The sequence below is a fragment of the Cryptomeria japonica genome, chromosome 6 (assembly GCF_030272615.1).
Source record: "Cryptomeria japonica chromosome 6, Sugi_1.0, whole genome shotgun sequence".
In the NCBI taxonomy this organism is placed as follows: Eukaryota; Viridiplantae; Streptophyta; class Pinopsida; order Cupressales; family Cupressaceae; genus Cryptomeria; species Cryptomeria japonica.
This window is the reverse complement of record NC_081410.1, coordinates 279,207,888-279,228,078: the sequence shown is the minus strand read 5'-3', so window position 1 is coordinate 279,228,078 and position 20,191 is coordinate 279,207,888. Positions and strand designations below refer to the sequence as shown.

Here is a 20,191-nt window from a genome sequence, read left to right as displayed (position 1 = left end):
TGGTGTTTAGATCTCTTGCCTCTATCCATGCTTCTCTACCTTCAAATTTCCAATGTTTCTTCTCTATTAATAATTCTTCATATTGTGTAGAAGTGCTTTCTCTTTGTGAAATTCTTCCTGCTACTTGCCTTGCATCAGTATGTTTTGATTTGGTGTCTCCATTTCACTTTCGATCCTATCCTTTTTTGTGAAGATGTTTTGTTCCATTCTTTACGGCGACTCTTAATTTGACTAAGTTTCTTTACAGTTGTGAATGTTTTGAAGCCCTTGGGTGCATGCATTGGTCCACCATGTTTTTATCAGGTCAAATAAACTTTTCTTGTGGAACCACATTCTTTCAAATTTGGAAGGGCATATGAGCAGGGCTTCTTGTATATACATACCCCCTGCCCTACGGTCCTATACATGGAATACAAAAATGCGAATTCGAAGACATTGTTTATTCATGTATGTACCTGTGCACACAATTTTATTTAGGTTGTCATCTATGTAAATATGTTATACTTAATAAATGAATTAATTTAGTATTATTAATTATATATTGCACCTGGACTTATTCTATTTCTATAAGCAATGCAGCAGGCCAAAGGACAGAGACTTTAGTAGTGACTAAAAAATGCCATTGACCATGTAATAAAGATGATTTAATGAGTGAACTATGATCTTGGTAATATTGAGAATGTCTATAATAATTGTCTTCCAATCTAGTTATGTTTATCTCAATAATGTAACTTCTTGATGGTGGAACAAGTACGAAAAGAAGATTATGCTTATTTAAAGAATTGGGTCTTAAAATAAACTTTTAAGGTATGCGGGTTTAAATTAAAAGGAGTTGATATTATTAAATATTGTTAAGGTATGTGCGTAGTCTAAAAAATGGAGAGGATGATCAACATGTCAAAGGAGATTTACGTGCTTAAATTAGAGGAGATTTATGTGCTTAAATTAGACAATTGTTTTTTGAATTTTCACATCTCAATGAATCTTGATAAACAATAAATTTATATAATAAAGCAAATGTGTCACAGTCACTAGAAGATGAAATCTGAGTAGCAACTTTTAATGAGTCAAGAGAAACTTCAGATAAAATTTTGACTTATTCTTATAAATTGAAAAATCTATTTCATATGGTATGGGAATGGGAATTATGTGATGTAATTTTTTTTCCAGGAATTAACCATGTAGTTTCTGTTTCCAGAAATGAAAATTATGTGATTGGAATGAATGAGCTAAGCAGCTTGTGAGTCGGAATGAGACGTTTGAAACCATTTCAGCCCCAGAAGACTTAATAAATAGAAACTTACAAGTATAGAATGGATGTAAAATTTATAAATGAAAAGGTAAAACATGTCAACCTGAATTAATGTAATTACTAGCAATAAGGAAGGATCAAGGATAATCAGGTGCGAGATCTTTGCACAGAGCAAGGACAAGTCAATCAGGTGTCCCTAGTCCAGGTTGCTGCAAAGGAACACCAGATAGTGCAGCTGGCAATCTTTCCTGTCACACCAACCCTACTTCCTATCCTTGCACACAACTGATAGCCAAAGTCTTTATCCTGCCATATTTGTAGCACAAGCCAACTCAAAGACCAGTCTGCACCATTATTGCTATGCTTTCCACCCATTGAAGCTTGCATGCACTGAATGCTCCGTAAAATAAGAATGGCCATAGATTATGGAATACACACAAATCAGCGCCTTCTTGCTAGTGGTAATTAACCAAATTAGCTTAATAATTCATTGAAATAAAGTTTTAAGAAGGTTAACATTTTTTGATATATAGCTTTAATTTTTTAAATGTGACTGTGCCATGAGTGACACCTCACCAGACCTCACCAGTTTGATGGATTCTGGTACCCCTTTGAGTCATGCACAATGTCTGCAATGCATTTGCAGAATAGCAAATTCGATTTCGCAGGCAAGTGGATGTTCACTTTTTTTAAACAGTCATATTTTGCAGATCTCTAATCATCGGAATAGGAAGTTGAATAGATGTATTATAAATTTGTAAATTTTTGTTAATTCTGTCCATTTTGTTGTGGAGTGGACATCACACAAGGTGCATCATCGGATTAATGTTAGAAGGGGGTATTGTAAGTTGTTCTCAGCAGGATATAAAATGTGCAGAAATTATTAAACGCATGTTGGTCAGATATAATTCTATAGAAGGGCCCGTTTGTACTTGCTTTTATAATTCATGTTATTTTTTCATCCCTCCTGAAGGGTTGTATGCAGATTGTGGACTCTAAGAATTGAATGGAAATGGTTGTGGAGATATTTCTCATGTACTCATCTCTTTTTCAGTTTTTTCTTGTTATTTATTACTGTGTATTACCGCATGTTATTAGCATAGCCTAGTATATTTGTTGCATGCCATGTTAACAAATATAAATGAACTATAACAAGATATCTAATAATGCATGGATCGACCACACTATTTTTGTGGGGTAAATTTTTTATTTGTTAGACAAGCTTCAAACCTTGAGAATGTGATGTTTTTTTCATTATATCATATCCATTCATATTTTGATTCTCTCCTTTCCTATTCTCCTTAGTTTGTTATAGCTTCGGTTTTTGTTATAGCTGCGTGCAGCCCTCTTGTATCCTCAACAACAACTCTCTTTTCTAATGTTAAGTGGGGGACTGAGTAATCTTTTGATATTTGCAGTTGGTTGGGGATGCTTCCTGGAACATGGGCATATGTGAGTGCTGGTGCTTTTGGCAGAGCCTTCATTGTAAGTTCTTTGATCATTAATTATCTGATACATTGGATTGTTTATCCCTGTGGTTTGACCTGTTCCTGCATCTAATTGCAAAATTTCAGCCATGGTGGGTCTCTTTATGTTGCATAAGTCCACCTTTGTTCTACTATGAATGATTGAAACCCAAGTTAAGCCTTTTAATGTAAATTAAATAAAATCTTTATTAGTAAAGGTTTTTATAGTTTTCTGACTTGGTTGATTGGCATACAAGATCATTTGTAAATTGTTCAGTGGAAAATGCATTTATTTTTCTATTTGATTGCAAATCTGGTAACCTTCTGAGCTTGCCCTCAATAAGAGCTTTACACTTTGCCTTTGACACCAACATGACATTAATTGACTGCATTATTAAAACTCCTTTTAAGAACCTTTATCATTGTTAGATAGATTATGAATGTCTAATTATCAAGTAATTGATTTAGGAGCTGATCATATGGAACTATTTCTGCACTATTGTTCAGATTCAAATGATATCAATGCTTTTAGGATCTGATTTGATAGCTATTTCTAATGCAAGAGGATGGAAATCTTTTGGGTTGTGTCTTTGTTTTGAAATTTGGGATCCCTCAAAACTTAAATATTGTTTGACTAGGGAAACTTATTTGTGTTACTTATCACTGTGATGCAGTTGAGGATCAGGTACCCAATGGAGGGCAGCCAATCCTCATAGGCACACAGTCCAGCAAAGGCCGATTCAAACAACTGAGAGATTCAAATACTAGACATAGCATGGGAAGACATTCACAGTATAACTTTCAACACTCTTGCAGCTTGGCAACAAGGCTTTGGTCTGATGTGAGAGGTTTACCAGCATTCTGCCTGGTCACTGTAACTCCTGTGAAGTCCAGTAAAATGACCATTTTCTGCTCCCTTTCCAGTGAAGCCTGTTTTCTGTTAATCATTACTTGTGTCTCTCTTCTTCTTTTTTTTCATTCTACTCAACTGCTTGACCCCGTTTTACATTCAGCTTGATGTATTATTGTAGTAGTATGTTGTCATACAGCTGCCAAGATAAAAAATTTACATTCCATTTAGGAATAGTAACTGTTGCCTGATGGAGGGATAAACAATGTTCTGACAAAGGTCTGCAAATGGAAATTAATGCCAGATAAAGTAATTGTCCAGCAAGAAACTGCCACTGCCAGCATAAAATTTTGGACCAGTGAATAAAATAACTGCCGCCCAGTCTTTAAGATGGCATCAATATTAGAAAATGGGTTCAAAGAATAGAAATTGACTTATGTAATCGTCCAGCGCATACAGTATCTGCTGCCAAGGAAACAAGAGTGGGTCCCAGCTTGTAACTGGGATATGTAAAGTGACACGCAGGTCTAAGCAAGAGCCCATTTTTCACTGTGGGCCCCAGCAATAACCAGAAAGAAAATTCCCAGTTTGAATTTGTCTTCATGTAGAGCTCAAAGATGTGGGTCCTAGCAGATGCAGCGCCCAGAAATCATAATTAAAGCCTTTGACTTACCCCAACTCTCAGGAAATATATTATAGTTGGCAGGTCCCAGCAGGATCAAGAATGGGAACAGCCAAACATGTTAAAATATGTTTAAAGTCATTGCGATCACAGCCACATAATAAGAATGAATTGGCAGAACAGCATGTCATATGGAGATGTGGTCCCAGTCTAGAAGCCAACTAAGCACATGGCTCCACAAATGAACTACCACAACCTAAAAGCTTGAAGGAAAGCCTGGAAAGACAAACTGACGTGTAAACCACACACCAAAATTGCACTATAACCAAAATTTGAATGATTACTGTTCTTTTTTTGGTGAGCAGGATCATGTGTGACCCAAATGCTACTGCATTACACTGTTACACTTTTTCTTCTCATAATTGTGTCCAATTTTTTCTATCATTCATCAGTTTTTTTATTTTTCATTTCTGTTTGATCTTTTGATTAAAATTTAATAGTACCCAGTATTTTTTGTTGATAACTGAGCTATACTGTATCCCAGTCAAGCTTTTTTTTAAAAAGATTCCATTCAAGTGCACCAAGTTAATTTTGTCCAATGAATCTGGGACTTTCTTTGGGTCCATGCATAGACTTGGTTTTTTTGGTAGGTAAATTGTACATAGTGGATTGTGGACATAGGGTCTATTCCCTTTGATTAAAACTAAAGAAAAATTAAAAATTTGATTTGGCATTGACCTTCTGAATAGGGGTGCTGAAATAATTAAAACACAATCTAAAAATTAGCTGGCAAAAAGCTATGACCAACACCAACTCAGACTAATCATCTAAGCCCTTCTTTGTCAATTATAGGGACATGATGTTTCATCTTACTTCAAAAGACATCTTTTTCTTTGTTACCATTGTCCATTCCCAGCCTGACTATGGACAAACATATGTAGTCATTTTGACAACATTCATATGCTCCACATCATCCTTGGAAGTCTCCTCCTTTGAATCAGACTTGGTTATCATACTCGTGGAATCCCCAGAATCCATGTTGAGCCTTGGAGATTCTATTAAAGCTACAAGCATTGGTTCAAAGGAGTCCTCTGCATGAGCATGTGGTGGAGGTCCAACTGGAGTTGGTGAGTGACAATCAGCAATAGTGGGAGACCCTTCATGGGAAAAAGCATCCCTAGATGAATCTATGGGGGAAAAAGCAAAATGGTGAAGCATTGTGCCTGACCACCATATGGGTTTTGCTTTTGTTGCTTGTCTTTCCAGATCTGAGGAAATAATTTTGTGGCAATGGGAGGAACAATGTTCAATCGAGAAACATTTTCTACGTTGAAAGCCAATCTCCTCATTGTATATTGGTTGCCTCCAACTTTTGCGACGTGTTTCAAGTATTATTTCAGCTAGAAGCCCTTTTGTTAAATCCATTTCCACAAGGATATGGACGAAAGGGGAACAAGAATTAGCTTAATAGTCTCTTTAGATGCACATAGATATTTCCCAAGACCATTTTGATGTCCCTTAGGCCCTTTATCTTTGAATTTTGTAGAGGCAAGTAAGGCAATTGAACCCATATATATGCTGAGGAGAACAAATCCATTCAGGGATCAAAGGATGGAAGCCATGGTTTGATGTAGAGAAAACAACCTTGAAAGATTGAAGGTCTAGATTTTAATACATGCTTCTATCCTTGAGTGACTCATTCAAGGATAAAGAAATCCCAACATTGGGGTATGGTGTAGATTTTGTGCTCAATAAGGTTTTGCCACTTCTTTGTAATCCATGCATGTAAATCACATAGTTTGGGCCACATTTTTGAAAATATGCATATAAGCGCATGTTCCTATTAGACTTGATGATCAATGATCACTTTGCCCATGCAAACCTTAGGGATGCGGGCATAATGGTAGAACAAAAGAGAATTACAAAGGAAATATTCACCTAGTTTAAGAAGATGTAGGACATGTCTAGATGGAACAATACCCTAAAACCTATTTGAAACCATTATTGCCATGGTAGGGGAATATCCATTGGCTTGGAAGGAAGCAACCATTAGATTAATGATTTTCAGTGCATTCACATATGCAGAAGATTTGAGATTAACATCAAGCATGTTTCTAGCTTGGCTCTAATTCCCTTGTGATGTGGAGATTGCTTTGTTGTAGCCACGAGCAAGTAGGTTGGATGATTGATCACCTTTAGAGGTTGTAGGAGGTTGGTGTTTGAAGGCGATATATAGTCATGGTTAGCAAGGTTTTAGGCAGCAGAAACAAAGCAAACGAGAGGCGTTGTTGGAGCTTTTTTTGAGATCAAGAATGCATCTATCACATGCATAAACTTGATTTTATTTCAAGACTTAAATTTTTTATATTTATGACATTTTACTAATTCCAAAAAATGGAATCCAAATTTAAACTTGTTTAACTTATCAGGTGGCAAGAACATAGTTAGAAGACATGAACTTAGCAAAACACCTAATAGGCCGATTTTTGACTCAGACTCAAACTTGATATTATGACTCGGCAAGACTTGGAAAATTATAGAAACACATGATATATGGAGATATTTTAAGAATTTAAAGATTTTAGTATGCACCCTTGATTAAATCAACTCCGAAGATAGTAAAATAATCAACTAGAAGCAACTTTGATCACAAACATGAGTATACATCAATCAAACAAGTACAAAAGCAGATTTGAGTTGTAGGAAATAATATATTAAATCTATATATATTCTCAAGTGTAATAGGTTAAGAAAACTCATGGATTATTATTTTCATGGCATCAAAACAAAAATCAAAAGTATATTTGTGGTTGGGAGGAGCTTGCATCACTCAACTCATAACGTTAGTAGCTTAGTGGTGGGACTTGTGATTGTGTTTGAGATAGATCTTCAATTCTCGTGGGCAGCTATTGTAGTTGCATGTGTGTTAGCGACATCAACATCTAATGGATTTTCTTGTCTCTCTCCTCTACCATGACTACTCCCCTCAAAATTAAGATCAACTTGATCAATCTATGCAAGGTCATCCTTAATAAAGATAAGATTCTTAGCCTTAGTTATCTAATTTGATTGTGGATCAACTTTTTCAAATGTGTAGGGGGATAAGTTAGAGCCCAAGATTTGCTTGTGATGGAAGCAAATGTTGTAATGAACATAGACAAGATTATTCAATCTTTGCATTGGCAATTAGTTGGTCTCTTGGAGTAGATGTGCTCAAACTTACATCAGTTGTGCTCACATTTTGACCACTACATGGTTGGCACAAGACATTTATGGCGATTTTGTGAAGATTTGGCACCTTACCACCAAAACCTCTTTTGCCATTCATCATAAATAAGAAAAAAATTAAAAAAACAATGAAATGGAGCTCAATCACATTGTTAAACATTAACATAAAAAATGTAAAAGATTGGAACTTGAAATACAACCTTAATTGACTTTTATTTGGCTACAATATCGTCTAAGTTGCCTTACATATGTTTTGCACAAAGAGATCCTCTTATGCAAGTTTGAAGATCTTAATCCCAAGGACGAGCCTTGCTTTAAGTTGAGAATGTGCTTCCATCTGCTCTATGACCACATAGAGCCCACTTATAACCTCCTCATCAATCTTGAAATTTGAGTGAAATTGGAATATTGGATTTAAAAAAAAAAGAAACTACATGTAAGAGCTTATGAAGTTGATGGTGCCATCACCGATCATTGATATCCCATATGTGATGACATTTCTTCTTGACCCCACCATAGATGGATTTAATGATCTTCTTGTCCATATCCATTCTCTCATACGCAATCCATTGCCACTTTCTTCCATTAACAACACGAAAGAAGACAACTAATGGTTTTGCGAATTTCAGTTAAACCATAACATAGATAAGTAATAGACAACGATTGAAGAAGGGAATATAAACTTATAAACAAATAAAAGTTCCATAAATGATAAGCTAGTAAAACAAGCAGAAGAGAAATGAAATAAGATTATAAGAACCATGTTAACTCCTGTAGTGGTTCTAGCATATGAAGCTTGTTGGTTGGAAAAAGAATGAAAATGCAGTAATGATTCATCCCAGCAGTAGCCGCTTCCCAAACAATGTATGACAGCTATAAATTCTGCTGTATGACTAGTGTAAATCACGAAAAATTTGCATGGAAATTATTCTCAAATGTTGATGCCAATAAAGGTATCTGAAGATGATTCTGGTCGCTGCCCTAGGTGATGTCAAATGCTATACACTGCTCCAACTTGGACCCTCAAATGATGTGAAATTGATTCCAAGGCTGGCACACCAATAATGAATGATGAAACAACAATAATAAATCTAAATCAGAATTATATTAATTTCTAATGTCTACAAAAGCAATACTAAAAACTGGCTTTTTATTGATTACAGCAGCACGGACAATCACAATGACTAATATGAAGTACTGGAAATTCAATTTCAGTTTGCATGTGATGTATTTCACTCACAAAATGACTGAGAATGCTGGTGATGCAACTGATTCAGACTTGTAGCGTGATGTAGATGATTCCCAAGATGTATGGTGCTGACTGGAATAAGTGTAGGTGTATGGAAGCAACAATTACAGCAAGTTGGTGGGGAAAAAGATGAAAATGCAGTAATGATTCCTCCCAGCAGTAGTCACTTCCCGAACAATGTATGACAGCGATAAATTTTGCTGCATGAGTGGTATAACTATAAATCACCAAAATAGCATGGAAATTCTCCTCAAATGTTGATTTCAACAAAGGTATCTGAAGATGCTGGTTTCTGCCCTAGGTGATGCCAAATGCTATATGATGCTCCAACTCAGATCCTCAAATGATGTGAAATTGTTTCCAAGCCTGGCACACCAATGATGAATGATGAAACAACAACAACAAATCTGCAAATTGCAATGATGAGTCCACTTTACGATATCCAAATAATTTTCTTGCAAAACATATTGCCCAATTCTGAAATCTTGTATGGGATCACTCTAAGTTCAGCTCCATTTTAACCCCTATATGGAGTTGCCCTAGACAAATGTGGGGGTTTTCATCCTCCAAGACCTTTGAAAATAGCCAAGGGTTTTCATCCTTTGATGCCAACTTGAATGTGCAACTCCAAAGTGAAAATGCCAAATGAAATCGTGATAATGAAATGCAGTTAGGTGCCTCCTTGATATAACTTTTCAAATCGGGCCCTTGGATTTAAATTTCCTTCCAAGTATTTAAAAATACATCTTATTTTAGTTTTATTTTAAGTATTTAAAAGTACTTTTTGTTTAAAGTGTTTAAAAACACCTTAATTATAATTATATTATTAAGTTGCCCCAATATAAAAAATTATTGGGCCCAACTTAAAATAATTTATTAATTATTCTAGTCCAAAAAAGGGTACATGACAACCTAAAAGTTAAAACAAAATAATATAAAATAAGAATCCTAAAATTTAGAATTTAAATTAAAAAAATCCCTAAATTTAAAAATGCAAGAACAGAAATTAAAGTTTTTTAAACAAAAAAAAGATTTATTTACTTGATTGTGTGTAATGAAATGGAACAATTGAACAAAAAATCTCTAATTGCACTAATTGCATGATACATATCTCTATTCTAACCTCTTCTCGTAAGTGATGGTTTGGAATTCAGAGTAGTGCATTATACCATAGTTGAAAAACTCGGACTCGCCACGGACTCGGCAAACCAAAAATTTGGACTCGGACTTGGACTCGTGAAAGACTCGTGAAAGACTCGGCAAGGACTCGGCAAAAAAAAAAACCGTAGTTTTACAAAAAAACATAAAGAAATTAATGCATTTAGAGAACATAAGAGCCATAATTGAAACATTACACATGTCACATACTCATAGTTTCAAACTTTCAACTCTAAAATGTATAATACCAAGATTTCTTCAATGCTAATTATGCTTTTATATGGAGCCTAATCAGACTCGGAGGTTAAATTTTCCCTACTTCCATCGGCGCAATTTCCCCCCATATTTTTCGACGGGGGTTTCGGGGCAACGCCCCCAAGTTGGGGTCAAGGGGCATCGCCAAAAGATCCTAAAATTTGACTAAGTCTGGAAAATTGAAGAATCCTCCAAAAACTAGATTTTGCATTATAACTCCTAGAGGTTCGAAACCACTCTCAAACATCCTGACAGTATATATGGAATATAACTTAAAGTCTGGAATGTCATCTTGATCTTCAAATGCCCTGAAATTTGGCTAAGTCTGGAATGTCTTCCTGATCCTGAAATCTGACTAAGTCTGGAAAATTGAAGAATCCTCCAAAAACTAGATTTTGCATTATAACTCCTGGAGGTCCGAAACCACTCTCAAACATCCTGACAGTATATATGGAATATAACTTAAAGCTTTCTTATACTTAAATGTTATATTCCATATATGAATCCTGACGGAGAGACCTAATTTTTTCATATGTTAAACTCAATTTTAAAGCTTGCATGACATTTTCTCTAGGTCGCACGAGTCCATCTGAAAGACTCGCGAGTCCATGCAAAAGACTCGCGCGAGTCCTTGCACAAGACTCGCGAGTCTTTCAGATGGACTCGCCTGGACTCGCCTCGGCGAGTCCTGGCGAGTCGACTCGTGGCTCCCATGGACTCGCGAGTCCGTGGCGAGTCCGTGGCGAGTCCACGAGTTTTAAAACTATGCATTATACAATATGCAAATTCAATTTGGATCCACAATATCAAGTGGAAGAGTTGGGAATGGAAACTAGAAATGAAGCTAAGCTATAGAAAAGAAATTGAGAAATGAAGTTAAGGCACTTGGAATATGAAGACATTGGAAATGGAATTAGGAGGTTGTGAAAGAGGTCGGCCTTTGACATTTCTCAGTGCAATGTGAACACTTTTGAAAATCCAATATTGTTGCTTGATACCTTCTAACATTGTCAATGTTTCTGCTTGAACATTGGGTGTTGGTGATATTCCTAGGTATTGATCTCTTGGTGTCCAATGAACTTCAAATTTTCTTTAGTTGCTAGTATAATTTTTTGAGCTTCTTGATACTTGCAAAATATCAATGTTACTTTCATACACTAAGAAAATGATGTCTGAATCTAGGGGGAAAGAAAGATGGTTAGTGCTGTATGAGAAACTAACTTTAGTTAATTCCTTATTTGTCATTTTCAACCCCCATTTTAGCAAATAAAAACAATAATGTGTGACCCCTAAGTGTGGGTGTTTGGAAAGTTTTTTAGCTACCAAATAATCTTAAGAGGATGTCTAACTATGGTGGTATGTTCTTGTGCAATGAAGGATGTAGTTAGATGGAGGTCTCTAGTGAGCTAGGGGGTTGGTTAAAGGAAGTTCTGGATCCGCAACATTGGTGGGCTTTAGGAGAGGGAGAAAGAAACAAATAAATTATAGTAATGTCTTGAAATGACCAAAAGTAGGTCAATGAGACTCAAGAATAAAGTTCTAGGAGAGAAACCTAGAAAGGGTCTACCAAAGGGGAAGAGCAAAGCCAAAGAGATTTAAAACAAGGTAACACCAACACAAGTGGTCTAGAAACTAGTACATATAGCAAAGAAGGGGGGAACAAGAACCCCGAAGAGAAAACGCTTTAGAAAATTGGAGATTGTACACCTAAAAATGTCTCATTGATTATGTACTAATTATTTGTCCTATTAGTTAAATAACACTTTAATTATTTAATTAATTTAATTAATCTTATTGTTCTGACTTAATCATCATCATCATCCATCTCATTAATTAATCAACTTCTATCCTTTAATCAATTCATCATTAAACCCCTTTCTCAGATATTAATTAAATATTAATTATTTAATTAATTATGATTCTTAATTAAATAATCTTAATTATTTAATTAATCCCATTTCTAATGATTAAATAATTTCATTTAAATAATTCAATTAATTAACTTATTCCTCCAATTCTTGAAATTTGAATTTCAACTAATTTCATCTAATTCCAATTTCCCAAATTTGAATTCAACCAAATTTAAATTTCATCCCATTTCAACAAATCTCATGTGCATTTCATCATGCAAAAATCCAAATTCAAATCCAAATAACATGAAATCGAATTTCAAATTCAAAGTCCTACAACACATGTTGAAAATCCTGATTGGTTCATCAATTCAGTTAACTAATCAGTTAACTCAGTTAACTCTCCAATCTCCCTTTTTCACTCTCAATCACCTTTTTTGACTAATCAATCAAATAAGTCATCTCCCTAATCAATTCAGTCCACTAGTCAATCAATTTAGTCAACTATCCAATCAATCTTGTTAATAGATCAATCAATCCACTTAACTGATCAGTCAAAATCTGTTGGACTATCAATCAGCACTTCAGTTCCAAATCTCCTCCCATCTCATGTGAAAATCTAGAAAAGCAAGCCTCATTTCTCAATTTCAATCTAGAATCACTATCTTCAAAATAATTGTGTCAATCTTATGCTGGAATCCCAATGCAACACCTGAGAGCCACCTATCACACAATTTGGAGAAGAGCAATGGAAGCCACGATGCAGAATCAGAAGTTTGATTAGTTTAATTATTCAATTTTTGCATCTATATTTCATTGTCATTTAGGAGTTACTTTTAATTGGATTAGAGTTTGTGATTCGCTCTTTTATTTCTTATTATTTTATGATTAATGTTACCCCTGAAACAAAGATCGTCAAGTATCAATATTTGGACTTGAAATGGTTAAGTCTGTAGTGCCAAAAACCATTCGTGTGAAGTGACCAATTCAAGATTTTATAATGCTCATTGGGGAGTGTCAAGGGTTGGGAAGCAAGATACTTCGAGGTTCACATTTAACATCCATGGTTGAAATAACCTCTATATTAATAAAAAAACTCATAATATGCATTTGCCCTTGTGGTTAGGGGTGACCATAGAGGAGTAGATCTATGTCGATGAGAAGCAACTAAACCATGTTGTTGGGATCTAATAGGGCCATGGTGTTAAAGGGGAACATTTGAGGAAGAAGCTATAAGAGATGTCATTTCTTAGCTATACATGTGTCTATAAAAGTAGTATTATCCAAATGTTGTTTATAATTGCTAGGCTCTTGGGTGTGCTGGATTGGGGGCTCTAGAATCTTGAGAGATCTCATGGAACGATTTACATTGAATGATGGTGGCCTCCTATAGAGAAAGAACCAAACGTTCTTGGTTTGGATATCTAAAGAATATAGAGAGATTGTTTCTTAAGTCGTTGTAGAGGTAGTAATATTTCCTTTGGATCTTGTATTAAATGCACATTTAGAAATGAAATGCTCCTCAGTGTCCACCTATTGGAGGGAGCAAAGATGATAGATTCTCATCTAGTTGCAAATTGGAATATGATGGTCTATCTCAACTTGTTGGTGGGAGCACTCCCTCATTTTGCCAAGGTGAAATCTCCATCCATGTGACTAGTGATGCTTGAGATAGTGAGGATGGCATTTTATACCATCCTCCACATGTAAGAAATGATTATCATAAAAAGAAAGCTTTTGATTATGTGGCTAGGTGGGGAGGTTTAGGTGACTTGGATGTACCATTTATAGATGTCCCTTCTAGCAGCTCTAGTGATGGTCTCTTTTGAAGAAAGGAGCTAAAATTGAGCATCCAAGTAATACATGAAATGAAGTAGTTTGTTAATAGAGATGCCTATAGAATGGAGGAAGTTGTCTCAGAGTAATGACAATGATGGTGTCTAATTGGACCGAAAAAACCAATCCGTTTAAAAGAATGAAAATCTAAGTACAAATATTTGTTATGACTAAAAGCAAAATCTCGCATGGATCTGAGTTTGTGTTTGTAGAAAGTGAGCTCAAAGATGGTCTCAAGTTGCAATGATTAGGGAACAAAATCAGCTTATAAGCCTTAGACGATGCTTTGAGGAACAATTCACTTGCACATGATAATGTGCTTATACCATGAGAGTTTGGACCCTCCCAATATGGGCCCGATCAATAAAACCTAGGTTAGACCCCCAAACATCAAAGCCATACAAAATTGTAGGCTTGATGAAAGTATTAGAAAGATGTATCTTGGAAGTGGATTCATAAACATTGATGCTCCAAGATAGAGAGAGGCATATCCCTTGCAAAGATGGAAATGTGAGGCAGGCTTCATGTTGAAGGAGGGACCAAAAAATTGTATGCCCAAGTATGTGTAAGTTGATATGATTTTCCAAGGCTGCATTTAGAAAGAAGACTTTTGGAGATGCAGAAAAATATGACCTTAGTTTTATTAAGGTTGACCAAAAGTTAGTGAAGTTCACAAAAGCGAGCAAGGGCATCAAGTTTCTAGTGCAGCAAAATGAGATATGAGAACTGCACCATCAGCCAAAAGTAGAATGGCAAACTAGTAACTACTTAATGTAAAATGGAACCATCATCCGTATGACTATGTTGCTGAAGCAACTCCTTCAACTCATCACAGTAGGTGCTAAAGAGGGTTAAAGAAAAAATCTTAGTTTGACCCTCTTTAACCCTCTTTAGCACCTACCGCTACTATACTTCTCATTGACTCTATTTGGGATTTTACTTAGCACAAAATATCAAGAGGCACTTGTGTGCACAATGAAACATCCTAGCTATGTATGTGTGATAGGTGAAATTTGAAGCGATTAATGCCTCCTCTACTAATTTCCAATTTGTAGTAATTGCAAACCAACTCACCTTTCTTAGCACTTGGGCTGGCATGTTTCCAAGTTGGATCCTTTATAATTTGCATTTACATTATAACAATTTATAAATTGTAGGTAGGCGGAAAACACAAATAAAGGGAAAATTAATTAACATTTGGGGTTTGTAGATTAAAAAAGAAAAAATACAATATAAATTGCCTTTTCTATGCCATCTCCCAAATTTGGAAGGGAAAGGATTGGGCATTGAATTCAACACTTAGGATTTAAGTCTTTAGGTCATATGTGTTAATGTTTCAAAATCGTAAAGCAAAAACCAGAAATTTACTTCCACAAGCAATGAGTAAAAGCAACCCAAGAATGATATTGTACAAGAGTTGATTCAAATGTACATAGAAAGCTTGCTTATGTAGGCAAGCGAGTGAAGTGAGAAGGTAGGGAATGATGACTAACTACCACTACATATATGTGACACTTATGAGCACACTTAACAAGTGTGTAGGCAAGTAGCATAAGTGTTTGCAAGAGATGTCTAGCTTGGTGAATATACATGACTTAACGACATGAGGTGAGACAAATCTCAAAATAATCTCTATGTAAACTTAAGCCAATGTGAATAGGTTGCCCTAGGAAGTGGTTAACTACTAACTACTTATGTGATGACACTATTTACACCAACAATATGTTGAGGCAAGGTAGTGTTAAGATTTGTGTTGAGGGCATTTGCATTTAGGGTTTGTAGATTAAAAATTTCAAAATAATCCATTATTTCAAGGATTCAAAAACATAGGTAGTTAAAATCTACACCATAAATGCACACACAATAAACAATACTATATCAAATATATAGGGACTATTTTACAATGCATTATTGGGCTTTATAAAAGTTGGTTCTTCAACTATCCTAGACAACTACCTTACCCAACTAACCAACGATGCATCGACTATTATATAATAGCATAAATTAACACCTTTTAACACATACATAGAATATAAGGTTAGAATATAACCAAACTATTAACATTACAAACATAGATAAGTTTTGGAGCATAAGAACCCCAAAAGCCAAGAAATTACCCTCTTGATCCAAAAATAAATCTAGATGATTTGGAGCATTTCTGAATTTGGTTAACTACCCAACTTTGCTACTTTGTAACTTGGTCCTCTAGTATGATCAACTTGTGTCGACACTTGTACATGTTATCTTGTTGCTTGACTCTTCACTCCAAACTTTGTGGTGAGCAACCCATGTCAATTTGTACATCTAGTGCTTCCTTGATACAATCATGTTGAAGTACATCATTTGGATGCCTTTGATCATACCATAGTACAAGCAAGATTTCATTTCCCAACTACAATCAACAGTCTTGGTGGATATAGAAAGAATGCCACTAGCAAATCAATCGTGAAGACCTTCCAAATAGAATGGCTTTGCCACTCACCATAATCTTGCTCTAGATCAATGTTAAAAAATTGGAATCCAAAATTGAACACAACTCTTCTAACATTTTATATTGCATTACGCTAGAAATTAAATTGGAACCAAAACTTAAACACCATCAAATTGAAACTTGGAGCAACATTTCACTCATACCGAAAATGCTACTCAAGCATTTCACCCAGTCTCCAAGGGAATAGGTAACCTGAGATGGGAATAGTCGTCCATCGTCTTGGTGGATCCTCCAATTTCTTCTTTTGACCCTATTGGATCTTATCCATTTGATGCAACATGAAAATCACCAAAATATCTCCAATAGTGTTGAGAGTGCAAGCATGGATGTCTAATATGGCCATGTAAGTTTAAAACCAACGGTGTTGGATTCCACTGAAAAAAGTAGTTGTAACATGCATTAACCTATGCAAATTAATTTACAACTCTAACAACATGAAGTAGGAAAAACTTGCAATTTTTTTTTTATATATTTATCAACATTAATTAACTGAAAGGAAACTTCATCTAAAACTGAAACTTGAATCAAATAGAGATCTATGCTATGAGCAAAAATAATTGATGCAAATGATAACTTTAACATTTCAAATTAAATGAATAGAGAGGTTTAGAAGATACATTTTTACAGATGCCAAATTTTGTTCCTTCAAACCTTTACCAATAGACCATTGAGGGAAAGTATCATCAGGGCGCTTTTCCGCCCAACCATGGACTTACTAGTTCCCCATGCCATATCCAATTGGATTGGCCCAACCCTTCGGAGGGAGGTAACGGGAAGTTGAACTCATGCCATCTAAAACTAGTGTATAATCCTACATAGCTCCTGTTGGTGTTTGTTTTATCATCTACCAAACATTAGAATAGGATACCCAAAGGTATTTTATCCTCTCCTGAAAAATCACTACTGATTCCAAGGTCTATATGTGTGAACAAGCGACTTTAGTGGAATAGCTTCTTGGGTAGTGTATGCTGAAAATCTCAAGGGGGACTTACGCTAACAAATGTCTATTGAACTGGTGGACTTAGACGGATTTAGCACTTTTAGGCTCTTTTTTTTGGGGGGGGGATTTTCTGGGGTTTTAGACTTTCAAAAAGGATAAAAGAGATAGGGTTTTAGAAAGCTAATATAATCCTATGAACTCCAGAGACGGTATCAACTGGATGCTCTCGAGAAACCAAACTTTGCTTCACCACACTAGGGACAACTACACAAAGCCGGTCTTCAATGGATTGTGCTTATGATTAAGATATTAGGATACACAGAGGATGGGCTCAGACTAACTTTGCACGGTGAAATGGAAATCATCCATTCACCAAAAGTATGAGCGGAGATACACCATCGATTGACACTTATCAAATCCTTCATTCAAATTAACAACAATGGAAGCAAATCTAAATTAACTTTAACTAAGTGTTGAGGAAATTGAAACCATGCAAATCATTTAAACAATAGGGATTACAAAGCCTTAAGAGAAAGCGCACATGCAATATATTATCTGGAAATGACCTTACGCAACAATACATCAAAAACCTCACACTCTCCAAATGAGAGGAGGTAACCTTATATAGTTTTTCAAAAATAAATGAACGACCGAGATCAAACAGTGATCAAGGGTGAAGATCGAAAGCTATAAACCCTAATTAGGGTTTCCCAAAACACTATCAATTTGAATGAATAAGAAAGTGACATGTGGCACAACTACTAATCTCACTGAGGTGAGTGTCCACTTTCCTCTTTCGCAGATTCGATGTACCTGGACACAATAAGCCTGACCTCCTCCATAGTGACACTTGGCAAATTGCTAATTTGGAAGACGATGATGTCCACATCATCGGTACGTGTGGCGAGGATGCTTTCCCACTCAACCACTTGGGCAAGAAAGTTTTCATCGATGAAGAGAAAGTTTGTAATCTTCGAAAGATCGCCTTTGTCAATCATCCCTGAATCCTTGAAGAAGCTTGACTGAATCCTAGCTCTCAGGTTCTCTGCTTGCAAATGCTTCTCCCTTATACTCTCTTTCTTCCAGATCTCAAATGCTACATGAAACACCTTGCTCAAGATCTCCCTGACACTCTCCTCTGTCTCGAAGCACTTGGTCTCGGATTTCTTCAAAACTTCAATCCGGGTGACCAAGGCATAATACCAGGTGTTGAAGTCATACCTATCTTTGGCTTGTATGACTCCTACATCCACTAGACTTCTCTTCGACAAGCCTCGGATAACCTTCAAATGTGGAAGTATTTCATCTTGAATTTCCTCCACGTCCTCCCAATTGGTAGCTAGGTCCTGGATACGGCTGACCAGTGAAGAGGCCAACTCATGTGTTGATACTAAATTTTCTACCAATATATCAGCACGTGCTGAAGCGTCCGAAATCCACTCCTTGCCCTGTGTGAACGTGCCCTTCATATCCTCATAATCCTTCATCGATTTCTGCTAAAGAGGCTGTGGAGGGGTAACCGAGATCTCATGGTTAAGGGGCCTGGTAAGATGGAGAACATACTTTCTCCACTGCTGGTTTTCTTCTTCAACCTTCTTTCTCTTCTCTTTCTCCTAAGCTAAACTTGCCTTCAGAGCGTTACAAGTGTCATCGAAATATTGGACCTCTTGGTCTTGGGTGGGCTTACCCAGCTCTATGGTGGTGATCTTGTAATCATCTGCGGCGACGTTGTCCCTAGTTTTTCCTTCTTTAGGCACCGCTATCTGGATTGTCCTGAATCCTGCACTGTCTCTCTGGATTAAAGAAAACTTTCTGGCGGGCTTAGATGGTTTAGCTATAGCTGGCTCATTTACCTTCTCCAGAAATGTTGTTGTGATTTCTTTTTCTAAAGGTGCTCATTTAATATATCCAGGGCTCAAATGGAGCACCTTGAGGATTTCCCATTATTCTATTCAGCAGAACGATCATGTCTCCAATGTCTTCCTTGAAGTATGCTCTCACTAAGCTCTTCCTTTGAAATTTGGAGGCGCCTTTCCTTGGCTTGTCCAGCCAGGAATGGTTGACGATGGCATCATACTCCTCCAAGTGGTCTTGATACATGCTATCAGCTTCGTCCTTTGTCACATACACCGTGTTGTGATATTCTGGGATCCTGAAGGCCTCTCTAATGGCCTCATCACTGATGTTCGCCAACACTCTTCCATCAGGTGCAACAATGTCTTTACTGGTGGGGTTGTAATACTTAGCACATTCAATTACTAATTCAGTGCATTACATGGCGGGGAGAAAACCAGTAGCATGCACGATGCCACTCTTCATCATCTTTCATGCGGTTGTGGTAGGCAGAAGGTTGTCCAGATCAAACATTCGCTTCTTAAATTCCCTCAGATTGATGTGTCCAAGGTTGGTGTCGCTAACATTTTTCCACTTCGAAGTCATCCTTGACTTAGGAGGAGCGTCTTTATCCACTTGAAATTTCATAGTGCCTAAAATCTGCAATTAGACAATGAAACCTAAGTTAGGAATTGATTCGCAAATTGAATAAAATAAAGGGGCTGCGAATGGCAAGTGTTTGAAAATTTCATTCTATTCTCATACTTAGCCAAAAAAACTGAATTTTCACTTGTAAACCCTTCAATCTCAAGGATGGTTGTGATCATAAATCAACACCAAGTGTTATAACTCCAAAACTCTCTAATACTTGGTCAAAAAAAAAGAAATGATTTTCCTCCACTAGAAATTCGAATAAATCCACTAAAAATCATTTTTCATAACTCTGAAAAAAACTCAGAAAATACACAAATCTGCATCATAAATTCAACTTCACCTTCGAATAGATTGAAGTAAGGCTGGAAAATTCTTTAGAACACTCAGCAAGGATTAGCTATTCTTTCGTATACCAGCTGGCTTCACTCAAAAATCTGTAAATCTTTCGTGACGAAGTTCGTCCAACTTCCAACAATATCAAAATTTTCTCTAGATGAACTCCAAACT

General features: G+C 36.2%; 1 protein-coding gene across 1 annotated transcript in view; it reads left to right on the top strand.

The window, feature by feature from the left end:
* The window catches only part of LOC131062631 (uncharacterized), a 224,925-nt gene that overhangs the window by 170,675 nt on the left and 34,059 nt on the right, over positions 1-20,191 (top strand). The window contains exon 5 of the mRNA XM_057996339.2: positions 2,671-2,737. Within this exon, the coding sequence (XP_057852322.2) occupies positions 2,671-2,737 (67 nt within the window). The remainder of the gene's footprint in view (positions 1-2,670; positions 2,738-20,191) is intronic.